Source organism: Pelmatolapia mariae, linkage group LG22, assembly GCF_036321145.2.
Source record: "Pelmatolapia mariae isolate MD_Pm_ZW linkage group LG22, Pm_UMD_F_2, whole genome shotgun sequence".
NCBI lineage: Eukaryota > Metazoa > Chordata > Actinopteri > Cichliformes > Cichlidae > Pelmatolapia > Pelmatolapia mariae.
The window spans coordinates 5,983,327-5,995,273 of NC_086245.2; the positions used below are offsets into that span (position 1 = coordinate 5,983,327).

General features: G+C 39.4%; 1 protein-coding gene across 1 annotated transcript in view; it reads right to left on the reverse strand.

Annotated features, from left to right (window-relative positions):
• LOC135932732 (class I histocompatibility antigen, F10 alpha chain-like) overlaps positions 1-11,496 on the reverse strand; it is a 30,223-nt gene extending 18,727 nt beyond the window's left edge. Inside the window, exons 1-2 of the mRNA XM_065470334.1 lie at positions 11,344-11,496; positions 9,157-9,417 (exon numbers count right to left, since the gene is read on the reverse strand). Of these exons, the coding sequence (XP_065326406.1) occupies positions 9,157-9,417; positions 11,344-11,410 (328 nt within the window). The 5' untranslated portion in view covers positions 11,411-11,496. The remainder of the gene's footprint in view (positions 1-9,156; positions 9,418-11,343) is intronic.
• Between the last annotated feature and the right edge of the window lie 451 nt (positions 11,497-11,947).

The window sequence follows — 11,947 nt, forward strand, 5'->3', positions numbered from 1 at the left end:
AGTTTAACAGAAACAAGCAGCGCGGTTATTCTCGGCGCAGCGATTCGCTCTGGCTGCGAGCGCCGTGAGAATCACGCCGACGTTCAAACTTCATTTTCCAGCTTTTATTAATAATCATTAATTAGCGCTTGTAGTGATCAGAGAGGTGGAGTGGAGGACGGGTGGAGGCTTAGAAACAACAGAGGAAAAGATGGATGTGCACCAACCAGAGCCTGTAGAAGGATTTTAACCATGTGATGTTTTATTACGTCACACGGTTAAAATCCTCCAATGGGAGCTGTTTGATGACATCATCAGCCTCTCACGCTGTGCGACTCACATTGATCACGTGATCGATCCCTCAGAGAGCTCGTTTACGGCTCTGCAGCGAGGTGGGAGGAGTTATTTTATTCTGTGCATCAACATTTTACAGCTGCGCTTATTTTACTTGTAAATTCTATTTTTAAATTCTACTGTTACCATGAAGTTTGAGTGTTTTTCATGTTTTTTTCTGTTGCTGTCGTCTTATTGTGGAGTTTTTAGAGGCTCACACACTAAAATCTGTTTTTATTTTGAAGTTTTTCACATCAGTTCTGTCAATAAAACACTTTGATTTGAGTTTGATTTGTTTAAAAAAGGCCGTTTAAAAAAAGGTTGATTGACGTGTGCAGTGGATGAAAATCTTATGGAACAGCTTATTTCCTGTTTCCTGTTTTAGAAATCGTGTCGCAAAGCTGCTGTGAAAATGTTTCATAGTGACGGCGTCGTCTCAGTGAGTGGTGTCGTCACACCAGATGGTGGGAAAAATAAAGCACGAGTGTGAGTGACGGAGGAGGTGACCGCTTCTTCTGCAGTGATGCTGATGGATGTGAGGATTCCTGCTCGCGCTAAGCTAACAAACGCAGCTGTGGTCGTGGCGTGACGCGCGTGTAGTGACCTGTTACCTGGTAAACTGGGTGGGCGTGCTTGGGGAAAAGAAAACAAATTTATGTTAAGGGTTATTTTTTTATAATAGTCTTAAAAATGCCACCTAAATAATCTGAATACTTTCAACCAGTTTATGGGAAAATTAAACATTTTAAGACCTTCATTTCATTGATGATCATTTCAGCCTGCAGGAACTGTTATAGTTAATTTGTCTGTTAATAAAAACTTAATCAAATGTGGGACTAAAAAACATTCAACATATATTGAAACTGAGATTTACGTTCATTTTAAAATGAGACAAAATGAGTGAAATGAAGAGAAATGTGATTTTCCTGTCAGATTGTTGGTTTGTGTTTCCTACTGTTGGTCTTTGTGCTTCTTGCCATGACTGTTTTATTGTTATGAGTCATTAGATATTTATAATATGTATTTAATTTGCTGAAATCCGGGTTTAGACTGAAACAATAATTTGCGCCATGATTTTGACTCTGGGCCACTTTGGTGTTTTTCAGCGCTGTGACCAGATCAAGTTTTTCTTCTAAAAACATTCAAACATTGACATTAATGATATTATTGGATGTGCAGCACAGAGATCTGTGAGTGCTGCTGATGCTGTGGTGAGAGCAGACAGTCTACAGGTGAGGAAGATATGAGGCCTTTTTTTATAACGTCGCTGCTCTCAAAGCCACGAGAAACGCCTCAGTGCATCATCAGATATTTTCTTTATGTCAACATGTAGAGTTACGAGCCACACAGGCCAACATTTGCCACTTTTCCAACCCCTCTGGTAAAGAAATGATGTAAAAATCGCTGTTTAATAAATCAGGACGCCCTAATAATGAACGAAAACCACACCAGGACTCCTCCTTATGAGCGGTGAAAAAAACGACGGATGTTTTCGGTCACTGAACGCCACTTTGTACGTCACGCGGCTGCGCAACATTTCAGCGCGGAGGAAAAACAGCGTTTCAGACCCGAACAGACGCAGAACGGTCTTTGTGGAACAAACAGTCCAAAAAAGTTGATGCTGTTCATCTGGACGTCGCGATTTCAGCGGGAGAAACGTTTCATCGCTCATCTAAATGACGTCTTCAGCCTCAGCTGACTGCAGGTTTCCCCAACGTTGAAACAGGACATCTGCATAATGACTGACGCTAACACCACCGACTAACACGGGCCGTGAGGTCAGTGTCTGATTATAAACACGCAAACTGTCACGATCATTGATCAGCGGCCCTGAGTAACATGTGCAGAGAGGAACGGCCTCACAGCCCGTTGTTAGTCAGTGCTGCTGGTGATCAAATAGGCAAATGTAAGCGATCACTTTACCGGACTGAGGGATGAGTTGGTGTCTGCGCTCCTTCTTCTTTGATTGGAGTTTAACTACAGTGGATGAGAAACACGGGGAGGCCCCGCATAGTTTAAGAAAACGCCTCACAGCTGTCACTGAGCGCCGGGTAAAGCAGCTCAGTGACCGAGCAAGAGCGCTGTTTTTTCCGCGGCTCTTAAATGTCGCGCACACCCGTGACGTCCAATGCAGCGTTCAATGACCCCTCAAAAATGTCGTTTTTTTTGCTGCTCATATGAAGGCTTTCAAACGCCACCCGTCGGCGGTAAATGTGGTGTCCTGGCGGGGTTTTCGCCGACCTTTACTGCGTCCTGATTTATTAAATGGTGATTTTTACATCATTTCTTAACCAGACGAATTGGAAAAGTGTTGAATGTTGGCCTGGACGATACCACAGGGCCTGCTGTGATCATGTAATTATGTCTGTACTGTGATGATTTTGGAGATGAGCCTCAGTGTTTTTAATTCAGCTCGTCTCATTTATTTTGTACGACTGAAAGTTGATTAAAGTTTTTTTACTTGAGGATTTAGTCGCTGTGAGTTTTTTGGGTCAAAGTGAGGAAACATGTCGAGTTAAAGAGGACATGAAACAGCACATTTTACAGCTTTGACACAAAATTAAGAGCGTTGTGATTTATTCTGAGAGAAACGTTGGATTCAAAGTGATTCTTGTTTATAGTCATTTTCCTGCTCGCTGATTTGTGGTCGTTACAGCACTCATTACGTCACCAGGTCGGCTGGTTGGGTAGCGCTCCCAGGAGAGGCGAGCTCATCAAAAACTACAAAATGGCGGAAGAGGTGAGCTCATCAAAAACTACAAAATGGCGGAAGAGGTGAGCTCATCAAACACTAAAATGGCGGAAGAGGTGAGCTCATCAAACACTATAAAATGGCGGATGAGGTGAGCTCATCAAAAACTACAAAATGGCGGAAGAGGTGAGCTCATCAAACACTATAAAATGGCGGATGAGGTGAGCTCATCAAAAACTATAAAATGGCGGATGAGGTGAGCTCATCAAAAACTATAAAATGGTGGATGAGGTGAGCTCATCAAAAACTACAAAATGGCGGAAGAGGTGGCTGATCAAACACTATAAAATGGCGGAAGAGGTGAGCTCATCAAAAACTATAAAATGGCGGATGAGGTGAGCTCATCAAAAACTATAAAATGGCGGATGAGGTGAGCTCATCAAAAACTATAAAATGGTGGATGAGGTGAGCTCATCAAAAACTACAAAATGGCGGAAGAGGTGAGCTGATCAAACACTATAAAATGGCGGAAGAGGTGAGCTAATCAAAAACTACAAAATGGCGGAAGAGGTGAGCTCATCAAACACTATAAAATGGCGGAAGATGAAGCCAGCAGCTGTTTTGATGCTCCGCCCACACACCTTACAGCTCACGCTTTGGAGCCAGTGAGGAGGAGAGAGAGTGACCACAGGAAACAGCTCAGAGGATCAACAGGTGGAGCGAACAGGTGAGGAGAGGGCGAGCGACACCACCTGACGCATGCGTGAACGCTGCAGGGAGACGGCGAGCGAGTCGAGCTGCTGTCAGGAAGCTGCTACTGACGGTCTGATTCTGAACGTCACAAAGTCGCCTCTAACCAGTCGCCTCTAACCAGTCGTCTCTAACCAGTCGTCTCCTTTCTGAAGTCTGAAGGTTAGAAAACGAGCAGCTGCCACCACCATGACTCAGAGGTTCACTACACCGACTAAACCTGACAAAGATCATTTATTGATCAACAGTCAGCGTCCAGTTTGTTTCTGCTCTGATTGTAGCTGCAGAACAAAGATGATGCTGGACTCAGTTATTGATGAAACACAATCAGGCTTCAGGCAGAAAGACACAAAAATCAGTGTCAGACTAGATAATCTGGATTATCCAGAGATGATGAACAGTAATGATTCCTCCTGTTTTCAGACGTCTACAAAGCCTCTGATACAGCAGAGCGTCATTTCATCTTTCAATCTTTAAACTCATTTAGTTTCAGTAATTATTTCTCTGCTTCAGTCAAAACTCTTCACACAAACAGTAACAGCTGTAATAAACTGATGGTGCTACATCCACAGATTTAACCTGCATGGAGGAAGAAGACGAGGCTGCTCCGCCTCTCTGCACCTCCTCCTGTTAGCGGCTCAGCTTTTATCAGACGTGTAAAATCAGGTGATGTAAAAGGATCTCCGTCACTGGCAGAGAGTTAATCACAGCGAGCTGACGACACCGCTCTGATTCAGACAAATGAAGATGGAGTCTGAGCTGCTGCAGTGAACAGTTTCTCCAAAGCTTCCAGATTTTACCTGAATATTAATAAATGTGAACTCATCACAGATGCTCCAAATCTGACCTTTGTAACATCTCCATTAAAAACAGCTTCATGTTTAAGAATATGAATCACTGAGGATCAAAAGAATGAATCAAAGTTTGATCCTATAGAAAGAGTTAAAACAGATTCGTCTCTCTCACTGAGAGGAAGAGTTTGGACTACAGCAGGAGTCTCTGGTGTCCCTGAGGCAGCGTTGGCTCGACGCCTCCATAATAAACAAAGACACTGACAGGCTGTGGCTCCAGGAGATGATGTCACAGCGTTTGGTGCTTTTAAATATCAGCAACAGTTCAGACTCAACATCTGTCCTGTTGTCTCCATCACACACTCCCACTGGGAAAACTGGTTTGTTCTGGTGGCTCTAAAAATAAAAACAAATCTATTGGATCTTTATTCCAGAGAAACACGAGCACGTCACCAGATGCAGTTTGTGTTTGGAGCCGTTTGGTGGATGAAACCTGCGGCGACCTGATGAGCATCTGATTACCAACAAAGTTCAAGAAGTTTCTTTAAACTCGTTGATAGAATTGATGTGAAAACGGCTCAAAGCTGGATTGAAAGCAGACGCTGATGTGAGCTGGAGTTTCTGGAAGAGTCGCCCAGAATCTGTCGCACGTTTTGGTTTTTGCACTTTTGTTCAGAACTTTTGGTCGAATCTGTGAAGCTTCTGTTGCAGAAAATCTTCTAAAGGTTTTGTTTAATTTTGGAAAGATGTTTTATTTGCTCTTCAAACTGAGCGTGAACAAACTAACAGCACCAGCAGAGATATAATGGACCTGGTTGTTTTATGGGCAAAGTTTCACGTCCATCACAGCCAGTATACTGGGATCACAGCGAGCATACTGGGATCGCAGCCAGTACTGGCTGCGATCCCAGTATGCTCGCTGTGATCCCAGTATACTGGCTGCAGCGAGCACACTGGGAGACGTCCCTCCTTTCTTTGTGCTCGTGACTTCAGGCCGAACGTTCGATCAGTTAAAGACTCGAAGGATCCTGAAGCTGTTCAAACTCTGCTGTTTGTGACAAATAAACATGTTCAACAGAATCTGTTTGATTTTTTCTTTCTCAGCGTTTCTTCATTTAAATAAATGTTTTTAGACGTTTAATAACTGACATCAAACATGTTTGTTTCCCTGTTTGTGTTTATTCATTTTCAAAAATATATTTTGTTTTGCACTAAAAACAAAAAGCTGCTGTGGATCAGCTGCTCGGGGTCTTCCTGTGTGACCGCCTGTTATCAGCTGCTCCGCTGTGAAGCTGCTAATGAAGATTACACACTTATGCTATGAGATTAGCGCCCCCTGTTGTCTGTCCATGTAACTACATCTTATAATAGATCAATGAGGGTGATCACAAAGAGACATGAAAATGTGAATTTTATGCGACCAATTAAAAAATTTATGTTAAGGGTTATTTTTGTAAACTAGTCTTAAAATGCCACCTAAATAATCTGAATACTTTCAGCCAGTTTATGGCAAATTTAAAGCATTTTAAGACCTTAATTTCATTGATTACAATTTCAGGTTTTAAGTATCTGCAGGAACTGCTAAACTTAAATTGTCTGTTAATAAAAACTTAAAGAAACGTGGGACCAAAGAACATTCAACACAAACTGAAACTCAGATTTACTGTCATGTAAAAATGAGACAAAAAACAGTGTGAAATACAGAGAAATGTGAGTTTCCTGTCAGATGTCAGCCTGTATTGTCTGTCTCTTCGTTTGTGTTTCTTACTGTTGGTCTTTGTGCTGTTTTACTGTTATAAGTCATTAAATATTTATCATATTTATTTAATGCTGAAATCTGGCTGAAAGAATAATTCACACCATGATTTTGACTCTGGGACATTTTGGTGTTTTTCAGCGCTGTGACTAGATCAAGATTTTCTTCTAAAAACATTAAAACATTCACACTGATGATATCATTGAATGTGCAGCAGAGAGACCTGTGAGCGCTGCTGATGCTGTGATGAGAGCAGACAGTCTACAGGTGAGGACGACACGAGGACTCGTTCCTGCTTTTATAACATCGCTGCTTTCAAAGCCACGAGAAACGGCGCTTTCACATCGGAACTGGGACGCGCTACGCTCTGCTTGTACGGGATCGTTTTGCGGCCGCTCTACGTGTACTAGATGCACCTGCTCCTTGTCATTTTAAAATGTATATCTCTCTGACTTTATATCATCTACGGGAGTCTGTGTTGTATTATGTTCAAATGTTTAATAAAAACATGTATCGCTCATTCATAAAGAAGAAAGCTTTGTAACTATCCCGACTAGTGACGAGTGTGTCGTTTCCACAACACTTCTCCCCCCCCCAGGTCCACAGAGCAGTTGGCAAGCCACAGCGTTGCTCAGTGCAGCGGGAAACCGTCATTGCTCGGCACAAATAATAGATATGAATGGGTTTCGCAGCGCTGCGCGTGCCGCGTCCTATGTGAGAAGGCTTAAACGCCACAAAGCATCATCAGTTATTTTTTTCACATGAACATGGACAGATACATTACATCTAGGCCAAAATTCACTGCTTTTCCAGCCAGTCTGGTTAAGAAATTATGTAAAAGTCACCGTCTATTAGATCAGGGCACTGTAAAAGTCTGTAAAAACCCCGTGAGAAAGCTGCATTTTATACCAACGATGTTTTTTTAAACACCTCTTTATGAGATGTTAACAAAAAGGAAAAAAAAGATGGATTTCTTCGGTCATTGATGGCCGCTCTGTATGTCACTCGGTTGTGCAACGTTTATGAGCGGTGGAAAAAAGTGTTCTTGGCCTGAGCTCGCTTTTCTCAGAGCTCTGTGAGAGCTGAGAGCGTTTTCAGGGCCTCCCGGTGGTTTATCCTTTACTTAAACTCCAATCAAAGAAGGAGAGCAGGCTCCAAATCATCCCAGATTCACTTTGATTGAAACTTAAAGTTCAGGCAAACTTCAGGCAGTGACTGCCACCTTAAATAATCAACCTTCAGCCAGTTTATGGGAAATTGAAGACATTTTAACGCTTTAATTTCCTCATTATATTGTCAGGCTGTTGTCTATTAGTAAAAAATTAAATAAATCTGGGACCAAAAATATTCAACATAAACTGAAACTCAAACTGATAAAAATCAGTGTGACATTTTAAAAAAATCTGATTTTCCTGTCAGATCTCAGCTTGTATTGTCTGTCTGTTAGTTTGTGTTTCTTATTTTTGGTCTAATTCTCACTAAACTCTTGTGCTATTAGACTCAAACTGAAAGTTAAATATTTATTTATTTTCATGTATTTATCATATATTTATGGAACCTCTGCTAATGGAGAACATTTCCTCATGTTCTCCATTAGCAGAACATTTCCTCATGAAAACAGGCTGAATGTCTGTTTCATTTTCACAATGTTTGATGCATTTAGTTCAATATATTTAGTTATTAATGAGGATGTTTGCTGGTTTACAAAATCATCTCAGAAAACAGTGAATTTTCTTCATAAGTTACTTAAATACAAGTGACAGTGACAAGTTAAAGTGTCACTCTCACATGAATGTTGGTAAATGGCCTGTATTTGTATAGCGCTTTCTAGTCCCTATGGACCCCAAAGCGCTTTACACATTCAGTCATCCACCCAATCACACACTGGTGATGGCAAGCTACATTGTAGCCACAGCCACCCTGGGGCGCACTGACAGAGGCGAGGCTGCCGGACACTGGCGCCACCGGGCCCTCTGACCACCACCAGTGCGGGTGAAGTGTCTTGCCCAAGGACACAACAACCGAGACTGTCCAAGCCGGGGCTCGAACCGGCAACCTTCCAATTACAAGGCGAACTTCCAACTCTTGAGCCACGATCGCCCCATTAACAACATTAAGATGTTCATTAAGATGATTCATAAAGAGGCCTCGGACAGTGAGCGCTTAATTGAGCGGTCTATACCTTCACCCTGATACAAACTCAACCCTGTTTGATTCTACTTTTTTCCATTTTTATATTAAATATAACATCAGTCTGTGTTTAATGGAATCTGGAAAATATTATCGGAGGCAAATGCTGTAAAAACTGTGACGTCGCAGCACATTTACCATCTACTCTGGATGATAGATTATGTGTCTGACATATTTTCTTTTTCTATAATTTATTACAACATGTGATTATTTATTATATTATACATTAGTTCACAATAAGTGTAAAACAAATACATCTCAGACTGATTATTTAGATCCTGCAGGAGATTATTCTCTGATGAATCAGTTCATTGAGAAATTGTAGCAAAAACAACCATCAAGGTTTCAGAGACAAAAAATCCTAAATATAAACAGAAAACTGCAAATATAATTAATTTTTACTTTATTATTTTAATATTGTGATCAACTAATCAGTTAACTGACAAATTATATCAGTTCATACAAACATGATCCTCGAGGCTGTTTGAATTAAATTAAAGCTTCACAGACTGTAGTTCTACATTTATTATGAATTATTATGTAAATAATTTAAATCTGAAATCTGAATGAAAGATTTAATGTGTGCAAACCTGCTTAGTACTGAAAACAAAACACACTGAAAACATTAACAGCAAGTATCAGTAAAAAATGAAACATGAACAAACCTCCAGTTTGGTTGAAGCGAGGCTTTATGATTTCAATGCCGGCTTTGAACACCTGCTGGGAACCCATATTTGCTGCAGTCTGTCTCTCCCAGTACTGCTGATCTGTGTTCCTGGCAAACCAGTCCTGTTTGGGCACAGTTTTCTCCGTGTCGCTGTCATAATAATCAATCTGAACATCATCAACCATCCCAACAGTCACAAACTCTGGGAAGTTTGGGACTTGAGAGGATCCAGTGTAGAAATACTTCAGAGAGTGGGTCACTGTAAGAAACAGTTAATGTTGTGAGATCTCAGGAACACAGATTTATGAATAACATTATTTTTTAAATAACACAATAAGAAAAACTACAGCACATTAAAGACATCCTGTATAATGTCCCTTCAGTAAACACAAAATAGATTTATGAATAGATACTCTGCTCCAACAAGTGTTTAATGTCATTTTCTGATCATCTTTTCTTCAAAACTGTAATTTTGTGTTTTGCAGCAGATTCTAGTTTGAACCTGTTTTTTTTTTTACATGAAGTTTTAAAACTGGTGTTTTTATTTTTCAGTTTAGTTTAATTCAGTTTTCATGATTAATGGTTTGAACTCATTATAACTTTAATTTGACTATATTTCTATTTTCAGTGTTAAAGAAAGTACACATTATTTTTAATCTGTTTTGCTTGTTAGCCGCTGTATGAACTGTAAGGTTTCTTATTTCCTTTTTCTGAATCAAGCAGCAGGACTTCTAAAGTGAGTTGTTTTCTTTTTTGTTTTAATTTTTTATATTATAAATTATATGAATTGATTTCATTGTTTTGATGTGACTGTCCAGACTTTTGGTTTTTTTTTCCCATCATTTCTGTAATGGGTTTTTAAAATATTAATACCCATGCGTCTTCTTTGTTTATATTATTTTCATAGACTTTTGTCAATTAATGCGCATTTAAAATTGTTCCAGAAACTTTTCAATATGTTTGATCAATAATATTATCAACAAAAAGCTAATGTTAAGTAACGATTATTGGGGGAATATTATCTTAAGCATTTTTTATTTTATATTTTATTCTGTAATCAGGTTTGCAGGACAGTTTTCAGTTATCAAAAGTACATGGATTTGTTTGTTTGTGTTACTGACCAAGGCGCATAATAGTTTAAAACGCTTCTCATTAGCGCTCCCTGGTGGAGAGCGATTGTTTTTAAATTGCAAAACTTTTCTGGTATTTTTCACCTGCAGCTTCTTATTGATCATTCAGCAGTGATACCAACATTAGCTCATGCTGGCACTTTACATACGTAAACTCTACGATATTAAAAAGAAATAACGACTTAATTGGTATCGCAATTTAGTTCAACTGAATTCTATTTAATTTTATTTATATTTATATAACAAAAGTCACATCATTGAGCTGTTACTGAATCAATAACATCAGAAAAACAGTGAACTTAAATCCGGGCGTAACTCGTTAGTTACATCATGTGTGCGCATGCTCTTCAAACAGAAAGTATTCAAACCCATAACGCAGGGAAATAATATTGAATACAATCTAAAGCAGCAGTCTTTTACCTTTTAATGAACTCCATCAAATGATATGTGGCTCTACATATACAGTGTATACTGAACAAATAATTAAACTCTAATTTTAACAGATACTTTGTGTTAAATACACTTTAGTGAACTTTAATAATCAGCTGTTTTGTGAAAATGTTTTTAATTCCTCATGAAAATTAAAATGGTTCTCCGTTTTTAAAGAACAGTGTTGATTATTGTCACCAGATTATCAACGAGCCTCCTCGCTGATCTTTTATTTGTTGGACTGTTTGGAAACACAGCAGAGCCACAACCTTTAAAAACGCGTCATGAACGATTTAAAGACGGAAATCATCAAATAGTTTGAACAGAAATCGCCCTGTTTTAGTCTTTGCCTTATTTATTTATTTATTTATTTATATTAGCTAAACGTAATTTTTAATCTAAACTTTAAAGTTCGGTATTAGGGATGGAAGAGAGAAACAGACGATTTAATTACATGTATAAAATGATCGATTGTTTCTTAACATTGAAATTATCTACAAGGATCTATTACAACTAAATGTTTAGCGTACAGGAACTCTCTGGAGAACAAAACATCTGTGCATTTGTATTTCAAATGACATAAATCTGACATATAAAAAACACAAAAACATTCAAATCAAACTGACCTGCCGCTGCTCCCTGAATTCCCAGGAGAAGAAAGAAGATGAAGGCCTTCATTGTGACCATAAACATCCAAACCTTTAACAGACTTCGTGTGTTCGCTTGTCCAGAACAAGCGCCTCTGTGCTTTCAGCTCAAGTATCAAAGCTAAAATAGGAGAAAACGAGGAGAACCAGGAGGTACGTCCCCACTGGGCTCCATCTGAGCCAATAGGAATTTACTCTGACAGTAAACGTCACTTAAATCTGGGGTAAAAGCACCCTTTAGGGTTATCAACGAAACTGAAAGTAAAATATCTTCATATGAATGATGAAGGGTTAAGGTTAGTTTCATCTGGTCTTTATTATTTTTGATGTTATGACAGGCGTAGTTTATGTTATGCTGGGTAGACATTGTATAATCTATTATTATTATTATTATTATTATTAGTAGTAGTATAAATCTGGGTTCATTCTTTAGCCGTTTGGTACAGATTGCCCCTGGAGTCTGTGAGGTTACGGTTTCTCAAAACACTTTGTTTTTTGTGCGACTGATGAAGAATCCATATCAAATGTGATTTGAGTTGCACTGAATGGTTGTGGTGTGAGCTCCCTCCAGTGGATAACATCG